Source organism: Rhinoderma darwinii, chromosome 6, assembly GCF_050947455.1.
Source record: "Rhinoderma darwinii isolate aRhiDar2 chromosome 6, aRhiDar2.hap1, whole genome shotgun sequence".
Taxonomy (NCBI): domain Eukaryota; kingdom Metazoa; phylum Chordata; class Amphibia; order Anura; family Rhinodermatidae; genus Rhinoderma; species Rhinoderma darwinii.
Genome location: NC_134692.1, coordinates 32,984,873 through 33,011,749, shown reverse-complemented (window position 1 = coordinate 33,011,749; position 26,877 = coordinate 32,984,873). Strand labels below are relative to the sequence as shown.

At 42.7% G+C, this 26,877-nt stretch overlaps 1 protein-coding gene across 1 annotated transcript; it reads right to left on the bottom strand.

Moving 5' to 3' along the window:
- Window positions 1-125: 125 nt before the first annotated feature.
- Window positions 126-21,510, bottom strand: PDK1 (pyruvate dehydrogenase kinase 1). Its single transcript, XM_075829465.1, has 11 exons — window positions 21,144-21,510; window positions 14,698-14,839; window positions 14,011-14,076; window positions 11,816-12,000; window positions 10,582-10,677; window positions 9,265-9,342; window positions 7,277-7,353; window positions 5,375-5,473; window positions 4,397-4,507; window positions 3,745-3,858; window positions 126-2,467 (listed from the first exon to the last, which is right to left on the bottom strand). Exons 1-11 carry the CDS (start codon window positions 21,265-21,267, stop codon window positions 2,327-2,329), a joined length of 1,233 nt encoding a protein of 410 aa, XP_075685580.1. The 5' UTR covers window positions 21,268-21,510; the 3' UTR covers window positions 126-2,326.
- Between the last annotated feature and the right edge of the window lie 5,367 nt (window positions 21,511-26,877).

The following is a 26,877-nucleotide window of genomic DNA, read 5'->3' as shown; positions in this document are numbered from 1 at the left end:
AATAAGGTGTGTTCCTACATAGTCTGATATGGTCAGTACTGACTGGACGGTGTCAGACTGTGAAGGAAAACGCCTTATTGACAAGGGGAATGGTAACACCTAGTTGTCAATGTATTCTTACATTTCCAGGAAGAAATACAGAGGAATTGCACCATGCATCTAAGAAAAGATGCTCCAGAATTTTTGGGGGAACAAGAATTTACTACAATAGAGCTGTAAGAAGAGCTGACAGGTCCTTTTTGAGTTTCATCCCAGTGAATTTATTGCAGGAATGGTATTTACTTGGAAAATATAAATTTTATTACTAGGAACATAAATTATTTTTATTGAAAACTATCTCATTGTGAAATTTCTGGCTCCATAGTGTAGCAAGTAAAAATCAAAACCAAGTCTCACCTTGTCCTGCACAAATGAAGAATTTTGCTTTGCTCAATAATAATTCATCATCTCGATATTTCATAAAATATATACAAATTAGCAGAAAAATATCCAGATAAAACTGGTTCTTTCAAAAAGACATTTTTTGATATTTAGGAAAACCTTTACCAGTCAAAAAACAAGTCTGCTGAAAGTCAGACTTGTGACAGCACAAAATCAACCGTTGGGGTTAGGGAGAGAGCGCCATGTGACCCCTAAAATGCAGCATTGTATTACAAAGTATTGCTGAGGTTAAGCTGAGGTTAAGCTAAGATACAGACAGAAACAAATATAAGTCAAAGGGAGAAGGGCAATGGTCTACAGGACATGCAAATTGCTTTGACTTGAAATGCTGGTTTTCATGAAAGAGCATTTTACCTAAAATAAAAAAAATGCCTAAAAATATAATTTCTTAGGCCCTGTTCACATGGCGGAATTTTAGCAGCGGAACCCGCCACCTACTCATTTCAATGGGACTCGTACACTTCTTTTTCCCGCTACCTCATTTTTTTTCAGCTAGCGGACAAAAGAAGCGTCCGGCCCGATCTTCGGGCATATTCCGCCCGAACCTTCCATTGAAGTGAATGGGAGGAGGAATCTTCCTGCGATGGCAGGAATAATTCTGCGGCGGATTTTGCAGCGGGACCTGCCAAGCAAAATCCGCCGTGTGAACTGACCCTTAAAGCAGCCGTCTGCTTTAAACAATCCGATTTAATTTGGCAGGTTCCTCAAATAAAAACAGATTACAGATGGTCCTTCAGGGGTCAGCAACCTTCAGCCTTTCAGCTGTTGTGAAACTACAATTCCCAGCATGACCTGACAGCCTTTGGCTCGAATAATAAAGCCTTTGGCAGTCAGTGCATGCTGGAAGTTGTAGTTTCACAACGGCTGGAGTGCTGACGGTTGCTGACCGCTAAGCTACTGGTACACTGCAGTCATTTTAGGGGAAATGCTCTTTGATATTGGTCAGTCCTGCGCGGCCTTCCTAGAATCAGCCTACACCTGATTGAATAGCTTATGAGACTATGAGAATATATGTATACACATTATATCATGTTATATTTATCTATGTAAAATATACATTTTAGTATTTCATCACCTGATCAGCCTGACACACCGTGTATATAACAATGTTTTTCTCAGGAATTCCTGTCTACAGGACATAAAGCAGATCTGTCAGCTGAAAATTGTGCCCTACATAGGGGAAACATATTAGGGCTTGTCCACACATAGCGGAAGTGCTGCACATTTTCCGACCAGAATTGCGGATGGAGAATACGCAGAATACAGTAGCAGCAAAGTGGGTGAGATTTAACAAATTCACACGCTGCGTATAATTTCGGACCGCAGCGTGTCAATTCCTGCTGCGGAAAGCGGACTAAATTGCTGCTTTTTTCTGAGGAGACGTCACCATCCCCCAACATTGAGAAAAACGCCGCAAAATCCACACCATTTTCTGCAGTTAAAACCACAGGAAAATGTGCGGTCTTTCCGCAGCGGAATATGTACTATTTTCTGCAGCAAATCCGTTACGTGTAGACAAGTCCTTACAGCTATAGGTCCGTACTCTTAGTAGCCAAAACAGCCCAAAAAGTGTTTGTGCCATTTGGCAAATAGGGGTGCTGAAAGAATAGAGCGGGCTCATAGTTATAAGTTGTAACCATGAGGGGAGCACACCCCGCCTCCCTCTGTGGTGACGGACAGGCTGCTGTGTATGGACGCATAAACAGCAACTTGTCAATCACCGGCCCGAAGGGCAGGGGAAAACAAGGAGAGTGCTCCCCTCATGAATTCAGCGGACTCACAGAATGCACAGTTTATAATCACTGAGTAATATATAAAAGGTGTAAACCGGACAATGAAACTACGAGACAAGCTGGGTCCAACACGTGCTGAATCTGAGGGTTGTTCAGCTGCTGCGGAACGTGGTCATGTCTTTAGGTTCGCTGCTAGGCACACACCAGTCATCAGCTTCGTGGTTGGTTTTATAATGTTTCCATGCCGACTTATTATACACAGGGAGCCGCTCTACCGATTCTGTAGATAAAGCCTGGTTATGGAGGGAAAAAAATGTCTTTAGTTATAGCCAGAAAGTGGTGGAGCTTAAGATATTAACCGGTTGCCGACACAGGACGAGAATGTTCGTCCTGAGCGGCGGGTACTTCGCACATTAGGACGAGCATTCTCGTCCTGTCTGACAGCCGTCTCTGCACGCGATTGAGAGCGGGGCAACGGCTGTAATACACAGCCACGGCCCCGCTCTAACAGCGGAGAGAAGAGAAACATCTTCTCTCCGCCGTTAACACCTTGAATGCCGTGATAAAAGCTGATCGCGGCGTTCAGAGGAGGGGAGACTGCACTTTGATCGCGTCACAGTTATTTTCTGTGACTCGATCAAAGCCCACAACTCCTATGGCCAGACAGCCCAGGGTCCATTGAGGGACCCCAGGGCTGTCTGAACATATTTCCTGTTGTTAGGGCATACTGAGGTATGTCCTAACAACTGCCTGTGTACAATCAGTAACAGGCTAATGTACTGGCATATAGATCTATGCCAGTACATTACAGTTACAAAATAAAAAACGAAAAATCCCTTTATGGGATTAAAAAAAAAGTTAAATGAATGTAAAAAAAATGAATGATAAATAAATAAAAAGTAAAAAAATTACACAGAAACACACATTTTTTTATAAAGTCCCAAAACATGAAATAATATAGACATATTTGGTATCGCCACGACCGTAACAACCTGTACAACAAATGTATAACATTATTTATGATGATCGGTGTAAAAAAAATAAATATTAAAACTGCAGCGGAACTGCTTTTTTTCAGCATTTTTACGAAAATAACAATTTATATGAATTAAACGATAATGTATTTGTACCCAAAAATAGTACCTACATAAAGTACAACTCCTCCCGCAAAAAACAAAGTCTCATACAACTACGTCATACAAAAAATAAAAAAAATTATGAGCATCGGGATGCAAAGCGGGAAATATAAAAAAATTGTTCTGTCCTCAAGGCCAAAATTGGCCGTGTCCTTAAGGGGTTAAGCTGAATTAAAAACAATAGAATAAAAAAAATAAACATAATTAATGTTCACGTCTGTGTCATAGGATCTGTTTGGAACTTTGTGGCAAATTCCATTCGATTTGACGGACCACAAATATAGGTTGTGTGACTGCTGTGCTCTGGACAGCGGCTGCCTCGTGGCAAAGGTCTATATTTAATTCTAGCCCAAGTCATTTCAGTTTTTTTCAGGTGATTTGAAAATTGGAAATCTACAGTGAAATGTATTCTAAACATTCGCATCTTGCCATACCTTGATATATATTACCGCATCCGTTCCATATCCTTCTAAAGAATACAACTTCAGATCTCCTTGAAAGTACCGTGCATAGAGTCTCGATATAGGCAAACCATAGCCGAACCCCGCCTGTTCAACACACACAAGAGGCAAAAAAATGACAACACCGTTAATGTAGATTATTTATACCTTACAAAGGATTAATTGCTTGTTAATACAAGTGGTTTTTGCTGCAGTTCGGTGACTGTCGCATCCTCTTTTGGTCTTAAATTCGCCCAAATTTTTTTTTTTACTTTTTGCCTCACCGCATGCCACCGGGCATAACTTCAGTTTTATGTGGACATAACTGCACAAGGCATTTATTTTTATATATTGTCGTTTTATTACCTACAGTATACCCTAACCGGCCGTATGACAGGACAACATTGGGGTCTTTGACATTTTTCACAGAAGTAGGAATTCACAAGGCCATGGCTTACAGAGACAACACAAAGGGCGATTGGACATTTCATCGCTGCCCTCCAGCTGGTGATCTTAAGGGCACAGCCGCTGTGACAATGTGTTAAAAGCTGCGTACATATATGTCCACGTTACGGAGACTCGGTAACCCTGAGTATGACTGTACTATGTCCGTTTTAGACACCCAGTTGTGCAGTCATGGACTTACCAGTGGCGTGGCACGGGATGTCTCCATTCTAGGAAGAGGTGCAGTGGAATACATGTAGTTAAACAGTCTATCAATCTTCCGGAGGGGCACTCCACCCCCGCGATCACTGAGCTGTAATTGAACATGAAGCACAGGCTACCTTAAGCATTACAGTGAAATTTATTTTGATCGTATTTGCCGTATTATCAAACATTATGGATCACTAGGCAGAAGGGGGATGAGAATATCTGTAAAAAGGTGTATTCTGGTTTCAGCAAACCAAGCTTCTCCAGTAAGTAATAAAAAGCTATTTTCTAATATGCAATGTGTATTCATTCCTCTGGTTTTCAAGATCTCTGCTTGGAATTATTAAATAAGAATCTTAATTTTTTAACTTCCCAAAAGATAAAAATCTGTTTGGGCTCTGTGATGCTCACGCTCTTATAAAATGTCGAGCACTTGTGTGATCATCACAAGATCCTAATAGATTTATCATCTACAAGCAAATCAATGACTGCAAGCAGAGATAATGAAAATCACAAGGAATTGATTTGTAAACTATATAAGAAAAATTAAAAACTTTCATAATATACAGACTAAGCTTTTTTTTTATGCTGGAACTGAAATACCACTATATGGTGTAAACGGAGCCTTATTCAGAATGAAATGTCCATATAGTTTATGCAGCAGAAAATATAATCGTTGTCGGCAGCGGACACCTTGTGTAAACAGGGAGATGTGCTGCCGACATGATAGAAATGCATGGGGACGAGCGATCGGAGTAACAATCACTCGTCTCCATACATTACCGGTCATAGCTCCTTGTGAAAAGAACAAACGAGCGCTGATCAATGAGCTGCTTTGTTGATCGGCGTTACTTTTTACGGCCCAAATTGGCCTGTGTAAAAGGACCGTAAGAAACAACGTAAACATTTATTGCTGGGTGCATCAGGTTTCCATTTGAGTTGATCTGTACTTCTTCTATACAAATGCACTTACCTTGACTGTTAAGTCTTCACTTCCCAGAGACACTCTCACTTTGACAGGAGGATAGACGCCTTTATCTGCGTGGAATTCCATGGTCGCACGCATTGCATTCTACCCAGAAAAAAAACCAACAACCCAAAGTCATGCATTCATCTTCGGTTATAGGATGCATATTTATTTGCAGTGGAGGATACAACACATTATGTTAGGAAAGTCGCGTGTCTGACTTGACGTTAAGACTAAAAAAATATTAGTCCGCTCATCATGCACCAGGTACTCTGTAGACGCCACGCTTGAGATCCAATACAGTGCTCTGGAGAAATGCTATGCGTCGGTAGCAGGTAAATCACATGAAGAAAATAGCGTACAGCACTCAACCCAATGTAAAAACAAAAGTTTATTTCAACTTGTTAAAACAAGTAAAAAAGGACAATCCTAGGAAAGACCCTTTTTAACTTGTTTTAACCAGATGAAATAAACTTTTCAGTTTTTATGTTGGATCGAGTGCTGGACGCTATTTTCTTTATCTGACTTGACATGAACCCGAATTTCTGGGACAGGCAAATCAGAATGTCAATTGCAGTCCTGAGCTTTTTGGGGTAATTGGTCATTTGAGTAGATCAGAATTTAGAAGCATTACAAAACTTGTTACTTTAAAAAAAATTATAAAAATCCATATCCCAAGAACACTGAAGTGTTTAGACTATGCAAGTCCCGTGATTAAATGTGAGATCTATCCATTACATCACAAAACATAATCATTTTTCAATTGAATCATTTGAAAAAAAAAACGCTCCTGTGTCTAGATATACTGTTACATACTTGTTATGGCGCCCCCGGTGTTCTTTTGACTCCCTCTGGGACTGTCCACCTAATGTGTCCGGTGTTGGTGGTCACACGTGCTCAGTAGCTCATACCGCCGCCTGGATCCTCTTGCACACAGCCGGACGAGTGGTTTCTGCCATTGTACGGACCATCCAATAAGAATCAGTGCACTATAAATCGGCTTCTTCTCACTAGCACTGGACTCATTAGGTGAACGATCTGAGGGAGACTAAAAAGAACAGCAGGAGGCGCCATAATAAGTATGTAACAGCAATAACTAGACACGGCAGTATTTGTATAAAATTATTCTAATCTAAAAAATTATTATGTTTTGCTGATCTAACTGTGACATGTAATATTTTATTGTCGGACACCCCCTTTAAAAGGCAATCTAGCAGAGATTTAAAAAAAAAAAAAAAAAGCACATTATTCTGCATTGTTTGGGATCTTTTACACGGACCAATGATTGGGTAGAAACAGGGCAATGATCAGCCGACTGATTGGATCTTTTGTGCGGCCCGGAGAATGGTCACTTGTCGGCAGCACATTTCCCTGTATAAACCGAGGATGTGCTGCCGACAAGCTGTATGATCGATTGTTCATCCCCATACAATCCGATCATTGCAATAGAGCAAACGAGCGCCGATCGACATGATCTATTGTCAATCGGAACTTGTTACTGGGCAGAATATTTGCCTGTGTAAAAGGGCGTTTACTTCTTCGCCGAGATATAATCATCTCAAGTCACAAGCCTGAAGACTATAGTGATCTTTCCTCTTCTCATTTCGGTCAGGTGCAGTGTTATCACGGAGAGCGTGTAAATACAACAGTGTCTACAACCTTCTTGGCTTGGATAGTGGTAGTTATAGGTGTCTATGTAGAGACCTCCCCTTTGTTAACACTTTAGTGTTAAGGGTTTGATTTTTTTTTTTTTACTAGGATGAAAATATTTATCATAGTGTGGTAATTACCTTCCACCTGCGATTTATAGTTTCGCCAACATGTGAAAAGAATCGCAAAATACAGACCGGACAGTAAGAGGTTAAAAAAAGACCTTGGTCATTCAGATGTTGAGAATATATCACAAACCTTGAAAAGTTCAAACACCATATGGTACAGATGTGAGGGGACGTATACCACTTGAATTGGCTGACCTGGATTCTGTGCTGGGACATAAAGAATATAAAATGGACGCATTATGCTTTAAAATCTAGTACTAGGATCACAGCGTCTCAATAGCATATTAATGTGATATTCCTAAATTAGGAGAAAATGGCAGCTTAGACATCCCTGAGCTTAGAGGGTGTCCGCTTTGAATAATCCTTTTAGCTAGAAGTACCTGTGCTAGGACCCCCAGCAATCAGCTGTAATCTGTGGGGGAACATGACAGCAGATGTTCAATTTGCCTGCTGTGCCACCACAGGGGAAATTAAGAATTACACATTTCCCATTTAAATCAATTAGCTGCCCTTGTAATGCCGCTGTTCTATGCTCTGGCTTGTAGATGAGGGTCTGAATTGGGCATCTCTTCCTCTTTTAACTCAAAATGCTCTAATAGGTTTTTGAAAAACTGTGTTTTCTAAACCAGACAAGGCTTTTAAAGCAGATCAGACATTATGATATGCTTCATATGAGAAGCCCAAGTCCCACAGAAAGGATACAACACGCTTATGGGTCCTCTGTATTCACGAATAGAGCTCGGTCTCATCTCTTCCCACCCTCCTCACTGATGGATTAAATGGGTTTTCCCACAAATGACAATTTCACCCATCCACAGGATAGGTGCTAAATGCATGATCGCTAGGGGCCCCACTGATCACTAGAATGGGGGTCCCGAGTCCCCCGTCTTCTCACCGCACGACTGTAGTGAGGAGGAATTTGAATAAAACGGTTGTCATGAAGGAGATAGCACAGTACAGTGCTCAGCTGTTTTTATTAGCCGCATATCCCGGCTTGACAGCATATCTAATGACACAAACAAGCAGGACCATAGAGACCTATAATGCTATTATTTTAAGTCATTAGACCTGCGGTCAACCTGACATTTGTGCCGCGTCTAGGCGGTGAGTGAATGGAGAGGTGGGGAGTTACTGAAACAGCCAAACCCATTTGTGGAGAAATTTATGGCATATCCCTTTGGGTATGTTCACACTTAGCGTATACGCTGCAGATTTTCCGTCTGGATTTGTGGGCGAAAAATCGGCACCGCATCACAGCAGCAGCAAAGTAGATGAGATTTAAAACTTTTACACGCGCTGCAGAAAAATTATGCACAAAAAACGTGCATAAATTGACCTGCGGTGCGGATTATACATGCAAATTCACTGCGCATTAGTTCCAGAATTTCCTCCTTGAGTTCAATGGGGAATACAAATTCCGACACAAATGCCATAGTTTGCGAATTTCTCAGCGATTACACGGTGTATTCAAAACTATGCTTACCTCTCTGGCCGTTGCCATAGCAGCACGTCCCTGCTCTTCCAGCTTGATCCTTGTCCAGACTGCCCCCTGTGATGACGTTTCATCACGTGACACCTGCAGCCAATTACAGGTGATGAAATGTCATGACAAGACGCCACCTGGACACTCAGCAGTCACAAGAGCAGGGATGCGTTGCTATGGCAACAGCCAGAGCAGTAAACAAGCTTTTTATTTATTTTTCTAGCGGCCATTTTCCACAGGTAAAATTCCAGCCGAATATACGCAAACTATGTGGTGAGAATATTCAGCCCGATTTCCCTGCGTGTTCTGGGTCGTATACGCTACGGACTTTTCCGCAGTGTATATATGCCTTGTGTGAACATACCCTATAAGTGAGGAGTTAGTATATTCAGCGGCTTCCATAACTCAAGAGAAAGGAGAGTTGGATTAATAGAGATTCAAATACTTGCTTGAAAACAGGAATTATATCAGAAAGATAACTGGGCCTCGTTTTTCAATACGGTCTAAATAAAAACTGGGCTTGCAGCCAATAGCAACCAATCAGAGCTTAGCATTCATTTCTTAAAGCGCTCTGAAAAAAATTAAAGCTGAACTGTGATTGGTTGCTATAGAATATGTACAATTCTGATACGTACCATTGAATTCGGCAAGCTCTAGTTCAGGAGAGCTCATGTAATACAAATCACACAGCTGTTTTGCATTCTCATATCCATCTAGGGGAAAAAACAAAAGTACATTATTTAAGAGACTGGGTACTACAGATATGTTTTACATAAATGAATCATAAATGTAACATGGTCATTGTACACACCAGCGAATCGCTGACACACTTGTACTGGCGGTTCACAGTATTACCGCCTTCACCTATTCAATTTAAAGGGAGAAGGCTGCAATACTGTGAACCGCCGCTACAAGTGTTTCGGCAATTTACAGTGTGAGCAGGTAACGAGTGTCGCGACCACTTCAAAACAGCTGATTGGCGGGGGTGCAGGTAGTCAGACCCCCACCGATCAGATGGCCTATCCTGAGGATAGGCTAGCAATTACTTATGAGTGGAAAACCCCTTTAAAGAGGACCTGTCCCCTTGCCGGACATATTTTTTTTTTAAAATACTTGTATTCCCCATAAAATAACAATTCTGGAACATATTTTGTTAGAATTCTGCATTGTGCTATTCCTCTGTTAGTCCTCCTACAAATTGATGAATAAATTGACAACTGGGAGTTACCAGTTCCCTTGTCAAATGGGCGTGTCCCCAGACAGTCTTACTGTCAGCACTGATTGGACATTTTACAGCTTACATAAAAAATAAGGTCTGCAGAAACTAAATTATACATGAGAGTTTTGACAGGGGTTGTAATTAATTTTTACACTTAGCATTGGCTCCTGTTGGAAAATTTTGACTATGGTCCTGAACTTCTCCAGTACAGTAACCCCAGGTCAACTCTCTATTAGTAATGGAAGTTACAGAACATTCACTGCATCATGTACGGCTGCGGGAAATTCATTTCCGGCAAGTATGAAAGAGTGAAAATACTTATATGATTAATGCGACGGTCAATGTGCAACCCGCAGGATGCCATAACCCAGCAGTCGCATGAAATCCAAACTGGCTTGATTTCTTGCAACGGTCAGGTCGCGGCAGCCTGCAAATCACAACGCGGCCCATTGACTTTATTTACGATCAATATACGCAGGGGCACACAGTGATCTTTAACCGTGCGACCTATGTCGCGGCCGAAATCGTCGTGTAGCCAGAGCCCTAACCGACAGCAGAGGGAACATATGGAGACAGGAAAGTAATGGATACTGATTGACATTTACTATGCAAATAATAATCTATATCACCGCTAAGCACCACCCATGAATAAGGATATTACAGACCGGAGTATAAAATACTATAATATATTACATCTGACAACAGTCAGTATCAAAGCAGGATAGATCTTTACCTCTCACAACATCAACCACATTGCTTGCTGGGTCTATGCTGCCGATGTGCTTCGGATGAGCCGGGTTTTCCTTCACTTTTCCACCAAAAAGCAAAGCTACAATACAAAGACAGGAATAAAATGGGAAAAAGATCAGAATGACATCTATTGGGGTCATTTAATAATAATTGTGTATATAACAGCTTCACGACATGACATTCACTTTAAAGGGGTTTTCAGTACGGACTATGTGGGTAGTCAACCATCCGCATCAGCTTGTCAGGGCAGATTCTACTCTTATCAATCTATGCCGTTAAGCAGCAAAATGCGGTTCAGTGTGCAATAATCTGTACCCCACCGACAATTTACAGCACTTCATCTCATAAACATTCGATTTTCATTAGTTCGGCTAATAAGCTTCAAGGAAAAACAGGAATCTTACTCATACAGTGGGCAAATGCTTCCAACATCTGCCACACCTTAATGACTCAAAAAAAAACAAACATGTAAAAACAGGAAAAGTAGATCTGAAAACTGATATACAATAAGAATCAGCGAAGAACGTAATCATTCAGGGGTATGAAGTTGTGTGTGAATAAGAATGAGCAATGACTGGGGAAGGGGCTACAGCTACCCATGAAACACGTTGCAGAGGTTTACAGTGGAGGGGTTCGCTTTAATCACCACTTCTCTTGCATCTGATATTCTAATAGGAGTCTTACCAAGAGAGTGGAGAAGGATAAAGCTTTTTTTTTTTTTGGGTAATGTAATCTATGACTCTTCTCTGAAGCCTTTGCATTAAAACCCCTCGGCGAACCCTGAGATACATGCACGTGCATTTTTGTATGCCTAAAGGAGCAATAATGCACGTATACGTCAGGATGATCCTATAACCACAGCGGTCCCTTATATTTTACCCATCAGCTCCTTGATGCAGCAGGAGCAGTGTGCTCTTGGATCTGTGTCAGAAGCAGCAGCACAACTAGCTATGTACCCACACCCCTTAAAAAAATTATCTACACAGAAGATTTCATACACCTATGTCAACAGACAAAATAAAAAAATTATACTTGTCGGAGTGCGGTGAGGCAGACACAAAAACATTAATATCCTGAAGGCAAAAAATGACATGGTCCTTAAAGGGTAAAGCTATGTTTAAAATGGAATATATGATCATAGCCTAAAACAAAAACATAGGAGCCATACCCAACAGAAACCTCAACAGTTATTGATGGATCTCGGCCCCCATACTTACTATGCTGATTAAGAAGCATCCTTATTGATATGCGGCTCATGTAGAAACGATCTAAGAAATACTGCACGTTTTGAGATGTTACTGGATCAGCTCCAAAGCTGTCTTTATACTCCACAACGCCTTGCGCCATGGTCGGGATGACATCATTGTGACGATTTCGGATAGTTATTACTGTATCTGTGAAACTTTACAGCAAAAAAATGTATGTGAAGTAGTTCCATAACGATCTCTGGCAAAAACAAACTCGGATAACATATGTAAAACAATGAAAAGAAAAATTGGACCAAAAAAATTTGTCAAATAATGTGCCGACTTATTAATACTTCTACCATGAGATATCAATGCTTGAAGTTACAGCCCAAAGTCAGAGACGGCAAGACAGAGAGATTCTGATGACATTTCCCCTTCAGATTTCATGGAGGGCTTGAGTGGCTCCCCAACCACCATCTACATCCTGGCTACAATACCATGTTCCAGCGACTGATACCATGTCCAGATGCGGTGGTCGATGGCCATATGATTTTTCCGGTAATATCACAGTGTTGTCAGCTAAATTGTGTGGGTTTGGCCACAGCACGTAGTACTGGTTCCATCCACACGCTGCACCATTAGGGGACACGTTGTCCTTAGAATCTCTCAGTAATGAAGTTTGAGGCTTTGAGACTTCATTAAGACCTTATCTCAGCGAAGATATAAGAAAAAAAAAAAAAAACTTTTTTATTTTGCAGTTTCATGTATATATTTCTTCTGGTAAGCCTCATGTAAGTAAAATATAAGTAGGTCCCTGGAGGTCAAATTTGCAACCATACACATTTTAAAAAGTCATCAACACCGATCAAAGGGAATGTATCACCTATACATTTTGTTGTAAAAATTAAAACCAGATGGTGAAACAATTTTTTTTTTTTTAGTCTGTTTTTTTTTTATTCTAGATTTTTTAAATTATATTTTGTGTATATATGTATTGGGGTGAGCCATTTTGCCTGTGATGCTGTTAACGGTATTTAGAGATATGCTTTACAGCAGCCACGAGGACCATAGGAAATAATAGTATGGAGCAGACTTCTTGACTTTCATGGGAGAGTTTTCTAGGCATGCTCTGTGACCCGTGCAGAGTTGGGGTATAGGTGATAGTTTTTAATCTGGGAAACACCCCTTTTAATGCCTTCCACAGATGCTTGATCCTGGGCAACATCTCCAGCACACAGGTAGTGTAAAGGTGGAACCGGACCAGGAGATTGCAAAAAGCGCCTGGGAACAGTTCTCTCACATGGTTCTCAGCCATGTCCATCACATATTGTCAATGGTGAATCCTGTGTTATCTTTATACAGGCGTTAGACTAGAACATAGAAAATAAAAAAATAATAAAAAATAATTCTTAAAAAATGTTTAACAACATAAAAACTTGATTGCAACTCTGGGTCATTTTCTGATAACACATTCCCTTTAAAGTATCGTATGGCAACTTGCTTGTCTAAGGTCACTTTCACACTTGCGTATTTCGGTGAGTATTTTGCAATGGTATGTGTAAGCCAAAACCGGGAGTGGAAAATAAACAAAGATATAAAGTAGCCTAAGGCTTTCTTCACACACACTTTTTGTGTGCCGTTTTTTTTTTTTTTTTACCAAAAAATACATCTAAGAAACTCAAGTTTTCTTTTTTGTAAAATGCTACATGTGTTTTTTTATGGGGTATTTTTGATAATAGTGTGTTTTTCCGACCAGAGATTTTTTTAGGTTGCGTTTTCCTTATTGCAACTCATGTGATTAAAAGATCATGTAATGCAAAGATTTCTCTTTGCAACACACAATTTATTCTGAAAAACCTCTAACCAAAAACACCATAAAAAAGGCAAAAGAGAGGCAAAAAAAAAAAACCTATGGAGGTCTATGGCAGAAAAACTCCACTAATTGCTAGAAAAAGCACCAAAGCTAGGCTTGCGGCAATTTTGGAAAACCGCCACTAAACTAAAGAACCTAAGACAAAATGAAAAAACACACTGTTGGTAGTGCGTTTAATAGTCCCGTATTGACTTCAAGCGAACATCTGGCCACAGTGATTCTTACTGAGAGAATATAGGGACAAAAAAATGAAATAAAACCCGAAAAAACTGGGGTTCTTAAAGCCAAAATTGTCTTGGTCTTTAAAGGGGTTAAAAGTGATCGCTAACATTGTAGAGCACAGCATACTTACTGCCTGACTGTGTCCTCTGTATTTTTGTCCTTAAAATCAACTATCTCCTGGAAGCTCTGAACATACCTGAAGAAGAAACAAACACGTCTGCTACATAAATGAACAAGAAACAGCATTTGAAACAATAACTACGGAATTACGGCTCCCCATTATTGAGAAGTCTTGTAAAACTTAAATATACTCGACATCCACCCAACCGTGCTGCAAGCATTGAAACTGGTATTCCCAGAATCGACAATTATTACCTTGCCACAGGATAGGTGATAATTATCTGATCACCGGGGGCCCTGCCGCTGGGACCCCCACCGATCTCAAGAACAGGGTTGCCGAAGCCCGTTCTCTCTCACTTCACCCCCTCCCCCCCCCCCCGCAGTGAAGAGGAGCTTGAATGGAGCGGCAAGCATGCGCCTGCCACTCTATTCAATGTCTATGGGACTGACAGGAACAGCCAAGCGCTGTACTCCGCCGTTTCCGCCATTCCCATAGACGTTGAATGGAACGGCAGCGTGCATGCTCGATTGCTTTCAATGTTTTTGAATGACTATTTTGGTTCACTGCCAGATTAGCAGGAATTCCAGACCATCAGGTTAAAGATTATAAGCCCTTTACTGTAGTACATTCAGCACAAGGCACATTCACTGAGACTATAGGGAAGTATTGACGACTGTGCTGCAGGAATCCCCTTACCAGCTCTGCACCAGTTTGATAGACGGCATCTTTAGGAGGTTGTCAGGAAGCAAATTAATCTCTTTCATTATATTTGCTAACCGTACGGGGAGTTCTTGCCGGAGAAATGTAAATGATGTCTTTTCACAGGCGTTAACTGATCCTGCGGAGGAGAAATATTCATGGCATAAACCACAAGTCAAATGTAACAAACTCATGGCTTTGAAAAGGAACAGAATATATTTTTATAGATAAATAAATTCCTCGTTCTTCACCAAATCCGAGATCACGTAATGCATTCTGCACTTATTGTGAAAGACATATAAAAGGGTGATGTTTTATCAGGGCAACATACAAATATATATATACACACACACACTATTTTATTTTTTCCCCCGTATGGACATTAGAGGGGGGGGGGGGGGTGTGGGGTCTGCCGCTTGGGACCTTTCTCTAATATTTAGAGCGGAGAGCCAAATCAAACAGTGTTGCTCACTCTAGAAGACTCTGGGTTCACAGTGACTTTTTTGACGAGTGTTTTGACGTGGAAACCGCGCCGTAAAACTCGTCAAAAACCGGTCGAAAATGCCTCCCACTGATTTCAATGGGAGGCGGAGGGCGTCTTTTTCCCGCGAACGGTAAAACCGGCTCGCGGGAGAAAGAAGGGACATGCCCTATCTTCGCACATTTACGCCTCTGACCGCCCATTGATATCAATGGGAGGCAGAGAAACGCATTTTGCAGCGTTTTATGCCCGCGCCGATCAATGGCCGCAGGCGAAAAACTCCGAAAAAATCGGCGTGCAGGCAGAGGAATATCTGCCCCAAACTTCCAAACGGAATTTTGAGGCAGATTTTCCGCCTGCAAAAAACTGTGTGAACCCAAGAGGCTCTGTCACCAGTTTATAGCTGCCCTATCTTCTACCTAATCTAATAGGCGCTTTAACCCCTTAATGACCGCCGATACGCCTTTTTACGGCGGTCATTAGTGGGCTTTATTCTAGAGCGCCGCCAAACTACGTTGTGCTGTAGAATAAAGTAAACAGAGCAGGGAGCCGTGAAATCTCCCTGCTCTCAGCTGCCAGAAGCAGCTGAGGGCTGGGGGCGTCCCTGCTCTGCCGGGTGAGATCGATATTAGTATCGATCTCACCTGTTTAACCCCTCAGATGCGGTGCACAATAGCGAGCACCGCATCTGAATGGTTTTGGAGAGAGGGAGGGAGCTCCCTCTCATCTCACTGACACCCGGCGATAAAATCGCCGAGTGTCTGTGTCTTCTATGGCAGCCGGGGGTCCAATAAAGACCCCCAGGTCTGCCTGCAGCGAATGCCTGCTAGATCATGCCGCAGGCATGACCTAGCAGATGCCTGTCCGTTTTAAACGGACAGGCAGTAATACACTGCAATACAAAAGTATTGCAGTGTATTATAATAGCGATCGGAGGATAGTGAAGTCCCCTAGTGGGACTAGTAAAAAAGTAAAAAAAGTTTAATAAAGTTAATTTAAAAAAAAAGTGAAAAAAAAAAATGAAAAACCCAGCTTTTCCCCTTACAAAATGCTTTACTATTAAAAAAAACTACAATAAAGCAAAAAAGTTACACATATTTGGTATCGCCGTATCCGTAACGACCCCAACTATAAAGCTGTTACGTTATTTAACCCGCACGGTGAACGCCGTAAAAAATAAAATAAAAAACAATGGAAAAATTGCTGTTTTCTGTTAATCCTGACTTAAAAAAAATGTGATAGAAAGTGATCAAAAAGTCGCATCTACTCTCAAATGGTACCAATAAAAACTGCAAGTCGTCCCGCAAAAAACAAGACCTTATACAGCTATGCCGACGCAAAAATAAAAAAGTTGCAGCTCTTCGAATGTGACAATGGAAAAATCTAAAAAATGGCTTGGACATTAGGGCCCAGAATGCCAGCAGGGGGAAGGGGTTAAAGTAGATATGTGTTGTTTGTTTTTTTTTAAGTTTGTTTTTGACAAAGTTATGAGCATTTTAAGTGTTATGCAAATTTGGTCTGCAGGCTGGAGGCGATGTCCGGTCATTCTCCCGTCGCTTGTGTGAAGGAACTACGGGAGTAAGTGACAGCACAGCGTGATCTCGCGAAATCACGCTGTGAGGTGGATTAAGCTGGACATGAATGAAGAGAAGTGTAGGATGCTGATTGGTCAAGAGTAAAAAAACGCCCACTTAGGCATTAAGAACAAATTTGCATAACACTGAGGGTATGTTCACACGAGGGCGTCCGTTACGGCTGAAATTACGGGGATGTTTCAGCCTGAAAACATCCCTGTAATTTCAGCCGTACCGGCATGTGCAGGCGCTTGAACGCCGCGTCAATTACGGATGTAAATGGCGCTGATATTCATTGGAGTCAATGAATAACGGCTCCAATTACGGCCAAAGAAGTGACAGGTCACTTCTTTGACGCGGGCGTCTATTTACGCGCCGTCATTCGACAGCGGCGCGTAAATTACGCCTCGTGTGAACAGACAAACGTCTGCCCATTGCTTTCAATGGGCAGATGTTTGTCAGCGCTATTGAGGCGCTATTTTCGGATGTAATTCGGGGCAAAAACGCCCAAATTACGTCCGTAAATAGGCCGTGTGAACATACCCTTAAAACGCTCATAACTTTGTCAAAAATAATTTTTAAAAAAAAACATCACTTATCTACATTAAAGCGCCTATTAGATTAGGTAGAAGATAAAAGCAGCTATAAACTGGTGACAGGACCTCTTTACCACAAACATATATTGTATGGGCATCCATTACATTCAATGAGCACTGTGTTATACGATACTTCCCCGGCACATGAAACGTGGATGCGCCGGCAGGATCCCCCAGCGATAAGAACTGAATGCCAAAAGTTCACGCAGCAGGACCCGCATTTTGGGTAGGCTGCTGAACAAAATGGATTTGTCGTAATGGAACACCCCTCTAAGGCCGGATTCACACGGGCGCCGCGCATCTCAGACGTGAAAACCGTAAGTATTAGCCAATAGAAGCTCGCAGGTTCTTCATTCTAAGGCTGGGTTCACACGAGCATGTTACGTCCGTAATGAACGGAACGTATTTCGGCCACAAGCCCCGGACCGAACACATTGCAGGGAGCCGGGCTCCTAGCATCATAGTTATGTACGACACTAGGAGTCCCTGCCTCGCTGCCGGGCAACTGTCCCGTACTGTAATCATGTTTTCAGTACGGGACAGTAGTTCCACGGAGAGGCAGCGACTCCTAGCATCGTACATAACTATGATGCTAGGAGCCCGGCTCCCTGCAGTGTGGTAGGTCCGGGACTTGCGGCCGAAATACGTTCCGTCCATTACGGACATAACATGCTCGTGTGAATCCAGCCTCAGCCTCGCTGACACACACACAGTTCTACATCACGTTCCCATAACAACCCAGTCATTTTTGTTTCACACCGTGTTTCCATAACAATCCAGCCATGTTTCTTTACTCACCGTGAACAGACTAACTATACCACACTGCACCTATACTGGATTTCAGCATTCTCATACATTGAACCCCATTCAGACCAGTTATGCCTCCAAAATTGAACCCTGCACTTGGACGAAAGACTCCTGCAGCAAAGCGCATGGCTGCTGCCCGAGCTGCATCAGTAGAACACAAAGTTCAAAGTTCACCCACACAAACGGCAAACAAATAGACCTGCGAAGCCGGTTAGCTCCGCTAGTATACCTGTGTTTTCTGGATTTAGGCTGGGTTCACACGACCTATTTTCAGACGTAAACGAGGCGTATTATGCCTCGTTTTACGTCTGAAAATAGGGCTACAATACGTCGGCAAACATCTGCCCATTCATTTGAATGGGTTTGCCGACGTATTGTGCAGACGACCTGTAATTTACGCGTCGTCGTTTGACAGCTGTCAAACGACGACGCGTAAATGGACTGCCTCGGCAAAGAAGTGCAGGGCACTTCTTTGCCACGTAATTTGAGCTGTTCTTCATTGAACTCAATGAAGCACAACTCAAGATTTACGAGCGTCTCAGACGCCTCGTAAATTACGAGGAGCATTTACGTGTGAAACAAGGCAGCTGTTAACAGTCTGTCTTTTCACACGTAAATGCCTCTCATCGTGTGAACATACCCTTACTAAGAAGTCTTTAAACACCATTTTACAGTGTGTGCACAGGCGCGTAACTTTGCAAATACATTTCTAAGGGCCTGTTCACACCACCGTTGCCCTTCAGTTGAGGGGTTCCGTTGGAGGTTTCCGTCGGGTTAACCCCTCAACGGAAAGGCAAACAGAAACCTCAGGTTCCGTTTCCCTCAATGATGACGGAAACTTTGCTAACGGTTTCCATCTGTCACGGATGTGACAGGGTTCCGTTGTTCTTGACAAATCCAATTGCACGCTCGACTGCGCTATTTAACTTTTTTGAACACTTATTCATTGGCCTGTGCTGTAGGACGCTTGGTTGACATGATCCATGTCCTCCCAACACTGCTCTGTACGCAGATCACATATAATAGTGTTCTAGTGGCTGCTGGTCATTACATCATGATTAGAAGTGATCCATGTCCTCCCAGCATGCTCCTCTGCTTTATGTCACAGTTGGAAGTCTATGACGTCATCGTGGCATCACAGATTTCTATAGCAATACCCTGAACGCGGGGCGGAAGCTTCCTGCATTCTGGTCCTGGCACTAAACGTAGAGCGCTGTGTATAGTGCTTTTTGGGACAAAGAGAAGAGGCGTACGGAGCGTTATACAGCGCGATCTGTCATGCAGGTTAGGACAGTGGATATACGTCCTGGCCGCACGGGGCTTAGGCAGCTGGGACGTATATCTACAGATTAGCGACGAGAAGAGGTTAATCCATTTTATTAATTATTATTATTATTTGCTCTCCCATTTACTTTAATTCAAACAACCTCGCTCCAGAAACTGTTTCCCCATTAGAAATAAAGCAGACACACAAACTGCTCGCTTCTTGCCCTTGAGGCAGAAGATCAAGGTTATCGATCGCTATTTATAAGCCCATGACGTAGTAATGATTTATATGCTGCTTTATTCTGAACAACACAAAAGACATTTAGACACAGCACAGGAAACGTATAGAATGTTTAGGTGATCACATCGCTGATCCTTGTGTTACTACAGCAATGACTCAGCAAAACATTACAGGACAGGGGGAGACAGACACCAGGACGACAAGGTTAAAGAGGAGCTCCACCTTTAGAGCTGCTGGTAAGATTATATATAGTGAATTACATAAAAAGTACCGGCCAGTATGTCAACGTGGGGGATACGAAGCTCCACATATTCCTGCATGTTATAATCGGAGCCCTCCCGTGGCTGGCACTGCTGTAATGTTATACACAGAGTAGCTGTTTAAAGTGAAGGTCGGTCTTTGATTCATATTAGGGGACTGCGTACATACATCAGCTCTCAAGGTAGACGTTCACTATAAAGAGCTTCTCTGTGACTATGAGAGTTAAAGTTATTGAACGGAGAACAGGACAATCTGACGGTTTATAAGTTAAAGGGGAACACCGGCGTAGACATTAAACGGAGGACAAAAACACAATGTGAATCTAGCCTTATAGTGCTGTCGTTTTGGGGTTATCCCACGTGTCTTATTATGGCATATGGACATCATAGAGAGGCGTTAAAAAAACCTTCCTCTCTACTAGACTCGGCACCGCCGCTCACACATTCTTTGTACGAGCGCCATGTAATGAGTGACCACATAGATCTGCCCCGTGATAAAAGACGATGTCAGGTTAGAAATGCCGGGCCCATGGAGAGAGAAAAGTATGGCGTTCTCACCAAAGACATTTATTTATGGTATATCCACAGTATGTGCTGTGCATGTATGATAGGTGGTGGTCCCCGGGATAACAGGGGTCCCATAAACCCCCACTCGGTAATAAATGACCAATCCTGTTAATATTTCATAATTGTCATTGCTTGGAATATCCCTGTAAATCTTGCCAAGCTTCTTTGCCCCTTATCTGCCCAGTTAATTGGCAAGGACCTTCGTAATCTTGAGACAGACTGGTTACTAGGGATACTGGTTGTTTGACAGTGTATCCCTAGCAACCAGACATGACTGAGCATTGGCACTGAGGAGGGGGAAAGGCAGCCCACCCACATGTATGGCATATCCACGTCCCCCCAGACTGATAGGATATTAATGATATGAGCCTACCGATGACCCCTCACGGGTCTGGCGGATGAAGGAAAGTGACAACTGCTCCAAACGTGGGAAAAGCAGTTGTCAGCCAGCAGTGTGATAACCTAATACGTATATCTGCACTACACCAGCAGTAACTACTATAATACTGCCCCCTATGGACAAGAACAAGGACCTGAACAAATAGGCGAATTTTAATGTATGATTGGAATTGCCCTTTAATAAAACACGTGACTTTGATGCCAGGATCTCAGAAGCTGAGCAATGAATGAATCGTGCAGGTTGTCACTCACCAAAATCCAAGAACTGTTTCATGGAGAGGGGGGATGGGGAGAACTTGGAGTAGTAATCCACCAGACTGGGGGTGCTGCTGCTGGTAAGGGGAGCACTTCTCATAAGGGCCCGGAGGAGCCGCATCTTGTGACAGGTGGAGGGACCCGTAGGATCACCTTTAGAGGGCGCTGTAAACTAAATGTCAAACACACCCCCTTTTCGGTCACATTAATGAAAACCGCCTTCTCGCAAACACCGGGACTATGTACTTCGCCCACCAAGCCCCTGCCGTGCCCTCTCCGGTTCAAGGATGCGGGTTCTCTACCCACACGCGTTTCACCCACCCCAACCAATCAGACAGCGAAGATGACTGCTGGGGGCGAGGCTTTCCGAATAAACAACCGGCGCCATCTTTGTCCTCTCAACCAATCATAGAGACCAAATCATGCCACGTGAGACGGCAGACTGCCAGTCAAAACCCTGTATCACGTTTCTCTTACTGACAAATAATGGCGAATAGAATGTGACATAGGCTGAAGCTGACCAATCAACGAGGAGCGCTATGTTTTCTAGTCTAAAGAGAACGTCATACAATCAACGCGTATCAGGGACTTCAGACAGCTAGTGCAATGTAAAATATTTAGAGCGCCCTCTATGGTACGGGGGGTGGTATAGTAAACTAGGTTCTGGCCAAAAAATATTACACTGGGGCTGGAATTAATTTAAAGACATGGCGCGCATTAAATATTTATGTTGTATGAGGTATTTTGGTTACCTAAATTAAGAAAAATAAATTATTCTATTGAATGGGTTGTTACACCAGCGTAATAGAAAATATTGAATATTTAGAGCGCCCTCTGCTGTTCTGGAAAAGGGAATACTTCTGACCAAGCCGAATTTTGGCGATGACGTCTGGTCTCACCCTCATGGACGGATAACACGTGTGCTGCTGGACGGCGTCTATGTTTTGTTGCTCATTTTTTTTTTTGCAAGACCATTGTGTTTCAAAACTTAAAGTGTAGCTTAAAGTTTGACAAACGTCTGACATGTCATAGTGACATGTCAGAAGTTTGGATTGGTGGGGGTCCGAGCACTGAGACCCCCACCAAATCGCTAGAACGAAGCAGCTGAAGCCCTCGTGTGAGCGCTCAGCTGCTTTGTGTCTGTTCGGCTTTTTCCGGAAAGCCGATGTATCGGAGTACGGGCTCATAGACTTTCTATTGAGTCCGTACACCGCTACATTTATTTCCGGAAAAAGCCGAACAGACACTAAGCGGCTCAGCGCTCACACGAGGGCTTCAGCTGCTTCGTTCTAGCGATTGGTGGGGGTCTCAGTGCTCGGACCCCCACCAATACAAACTTCTGACATGTCACGATGACATGTCAGATGTTTGTCGAACGTTTAGCTACACTTTAAGGATTATTTCTAAGTAGTATTCAAATATCATGGCTGAGTTGGAAGCAGTTATTAAAGTAGATTTAAACGTAAAAGTAAAACATTCTAGATCCGGTGCAGCTAACTTCATAGAAGAACTTTCATGAGTAGGTTCTCCATATAAACAAACCAGTGTCTCAAGGAAATCTTTACGAGGATCAACCTGACCATTGGGCATCACATTTCGGGAGCCTCTTTTCGAGGATACTGACTATTATCTCAAACTGGTGTATCTCTTTAGTTTTAGGCCCCCATGCACACGACCGTGTTTTTGCGTCCGCAATTTCCCCGCAAATCCACGGGAGAATTGCGGACCCATTCATTTCTATGGGCCCATACACACTATCCGTGTTTTCACGGGTCTCCGCATGTCCGCAAATCCGTGCCGCAGAAACTCAGGACATGTCTTATTAAGGGCCGCAAATTCGATGCGGACATGCCAATAGAAGTCAATGGGCCCGTGGAAATTGCGGATACACCTCCGTGTGTCATCCGCAGTTTGCGGATTTGCGGAAATGTTGCTAGGCGACGACCGGGAATGAGTTCTGTCGTCATCCTGTTTTACCTAGGCTTTTTTTTTTTCATCCGCATTTTGCGGATTACATACGGATGAACTGCGGTTTACATACGGATGAACTGCGGATGACATTTCACGGAACACGGTCCTGGAATTTGCGGCCAGAAAAACACTACGGTCGTGTGCATGAGGCCTTATTAAGTGTCCTCAAGAATGGGATAGTCAGGGATTTCCAGTTTATTGCTAATGCACATTTTGCAGCGGATAGAATATGTGAGATTAGTTTTCTACTATGTCTAGGTATATCCGGGATGTCCCCATTCAGTAATGGAGATAACTTGATTTGAGGCGTTCTTCTCTTTTCCAGTGAGCCTGTGCCACCGGGCAGGACCATCATATGTGGGCCAGCTTTTCATTTTTTATACTCACTTGCTGTGATCTTTATACACCTTTTTGAGATTGCAATATTTTGGATTACTTTTATATTTATTGTCACATATCTCTTGCACTATTTTGTATTATTTATCACTGCTTTGCATAAGTTTTTACTTGAGGATATCTCTGTGCCCTTATCTTGGCTACATGGTTCACAACCACGTTGGCGGTTACCACTTTTTTACGGGTTGTCTTGTCACTCCATTGTTGCACATTTCTGGTGTGTTTTTAAATGTTTTTCTATAGCCATTCTCATGATCTTTGATTCAATGTAATGTATTTTAACACTTTTTTTCATGTTCTGGATGGAGAAGAGACAAAATGTTTACGTATAAGGCTATGTTCACATCTATGTCAAGGACTTTGTCATCAGTTCTGTCACCTGCAGCGCTATATTTGCCGTCAAAACAGCCGAACTTAATCGACCCCATTGTAAGTCAATAAGGTCAGATGGGCGCCAATTTTAACAGTCGTGTCTTTCGTTATTAACAGAAGCTGCGACACAGATGCGAACAGCGCTTAAGCTTCAAACTTAGCAGAAAATTATGGACAGTTAACACGCAATATTTATTAACATGTTGCTCTACGTTTGCATCGGATATTGTCAGCCCCAGCAGGGGCATAGCTAATATTATTATTATTGTTTTGCTTTTTTTTTTTTTAAATAAAGTGCCAGCAAACTTCACAGTGGTATACACTTAACTAGATTCATACAGAGACATGATACATCAGCCATTCAGCAGTGCATCACTATTCATGCAGAAAGATATTGCTGTAGTCCATGCTAGGAATTTGGTGGCTCCTTGAGTTAGAAAAGAACGTATTTTGGATATATTATACAGAATGAGGCGGCAGGATTTGGGAATATTCTGTGTGGAATCAAAAACACTTGCAAAATAAAAACGCTTGGAAAAACAGCTACAAAAATTCCTGGTTTTCTCTTGAACTCAGTCTCTTATTTTTCTGCCTCTAACATATGCCATGTTAACATGGTCTAAAATTCAAAAGTAACATCAAGCATATGTATTAGGAATAATAACAAAGAAATCAAATTAAATTGTAATAAAACTATTTGATATAGGGCCAGGATCACACACTTAGTTTTTGGTGCAGTTTTTTGAGCCAAAGCCAGGAGTGAATCTCCTTTCTTATGTGTCCACTCCTGTGCTAGGCTCCAAAAACAGTCAAAAACTGCATCAAAACTGTGTGTGTGATCCTGGTCTTAGAACGATGTCAGGGAGAATTTTAAGAAGTGAAGGGAAGAAAATAATGAGCTCAGTTCTGGATTAAGGCCTCATGCACACGGGACAATAAATGGAAATGTTGCATGGCTGTGTCCATTAACGACACATAGAGAGATGGAATACGGCACATAAAACCCCATAGAGAATAAGAACAGGAGCCGTTCCATTCTCTGAAGCGTACGCCGTCTGTGTGGGAACGGCGCATGCGCCCTCCCACACGGACCAGAATGAAGCTCGTTCGCAGAGCGAAATCCGGCGCCATTTTCGTGTGGACCGGAAGCCGCTGCCGGACAGTAAGATGACAACTTCCGGCCGCGGCTTCCGGCCATATGTTCAAGGAAGCGAAGGCGCAAGGAATAGGAGCGGAGGTGGTGGCGGCGGCAGGAGAAGGTAATTTTTGTTCGTGTATGTGATGTGTGTATTATGTTCGTGTGATACTGTCTGCTGAGCCCTGTATCTAATCCTCCTACACTGTGCAGTCGTTCAGAAAATGGCGGCACACAGTGTAGGAGGTTTAAAGATTCAAACCCCTCCTTCTCCTGGCACTAGAGAGAGTGTATCCACCCCAAATTTGCAGCATAAAGCAATGAAAAGCATATTTGAAGGGCGAGGAGAAGTTGCATTTGCAGAAAGCGAGATTGAAGAGTGCAGTCAGTCCTGGGGTCAGAGTCTGCATGAAGTAGGAAAGAGGATGGGATCGAGGGGACACGTGCAGATGTAGTAGGTTGTAGTGAGTTTTTTGACCCGATGGTTTCAATGTTTTCGAACATGGGATAGGGAATCCATGGTATAGGTTTAGCTTTGTAATAAAAAAATAAAATAATCCATGCTACTTTATATGCAGACCTCTGTATAAAAATATACATGTTGTGCTTACTGACAAAATAAACATTTACATGTATCACAGCCTAGAGTTGTCATATAGACTTTTCTGCTGTTAAAGGGGTACTCCCACCTTAGATATTCATGGTATACTCACAGGAGATTACATAAGTGTCTGATAGGTGCGGGATCCACATCTATCTCCGGAACGGGTGTCAGGTGGGAATAACCCTTTCAGGTAACAAATCTATTAACAGGACTACGATAAGTGGAGATCTAGGGGTGCCACAAATAAAACAAGTAACATACATAATACATGACTCCCAATGTATCTTTACATTGTCAAAATGAAGCAGAACAGGAATATTCCAGCTATCTGTAAAGGATCTGCCAGGCACAACTTCTGTGTATATGCCCATAGGTAATCAGTCTGCACCTGAGTCTGTGTCTCTGGGACTGACTCAGTCTTCCACCACTCAGGATGGCAGGCTTAGGAGCGGGAGAGCCTATCGCAGCCGGGCCAGACGGAGCTAGCTCCCGCCCTCTGTCTATTTATACCTGCCTTTCCTGTTCCTCCTTTGCTTGTGACTCTTCTCGTGTGGTTTCCTGGCCTTGCTGCAGCTCCTAGCTATTTGATCCTGCTCCATACTGACCCTGGCTTTCTGACTACTCTCCTGCTCTGCGTTTGGTTCCTCGTTCACTCCTGGTTTGACTCGGCTCGTTCACCACTCTTGTTGCTCACGGTGTTGCCGTGGGCAACTGCCCCATTTCCCTTAGCTTTGTGTACCCTTGTCTGTTTGTCTCGTGCACTTACTGAGCGTAGGGACCGCCGCCCAGTTGTACCCCGTCGCCTAGGGCGGGTCGTTGCAAGTAGGCAGGGACAGAGTGGCGGGTAGATTAGGGCTCACTTGTCCGTTTCCCTACCCCCATCATTACACTATCAATAGTGACCATTGAAAGTTTACGAAAGATCAGGTGATTTCATTTATATATTTATTTGGTTTACTCATTTCAATTTTGCCCCAAATGGATAATGTATAATATGAGGATTACATAAGAAGGTTGAAAAATTATCCATCCATACATTTCCCCTTCAGCAGCTGAAACATAGTACTAATATCCCGGCCGTTTCAAATGAACGTCTGGCCATCTAACCGGTAGCTGGGCTCTGGCTAATAGAGAGGGGTCCATAGTGAACACATGGAAAGGGGTTGTCTTATTGAGATACCATAAGTGGCTCATTAAGAAAGAATGAACTTGTTATAACATAAACCCCCGGAATACCCCTTTAAAAAAAAAAA

Excerpts from the sequence above, each read along its gene's own strand:
- PDK1 (XM_075829465.1), bottom strand. The coding sequence starts at position 21,267 with ATGCGGCTCCTCCGGGCCCTTATGAGAAGTGCTCCCCTTACCAGCAGC. Across the intron at positions 14,840-21,143 it reads GAAACAGTTCTTGGATTTTG|GATCAGTTAACGCCTGTGAA; the intron begins GTGAGTGACAAC and ends TCTCCTCCGCAG. Across the intron at positions 5,474-7,276 it reads TGGTGTTTGAACTTTTCAAG|AATGCAATGCGTGCGACCAT; the intron begins GTTTGTGATATA and ends TTTTCTGGGTAG.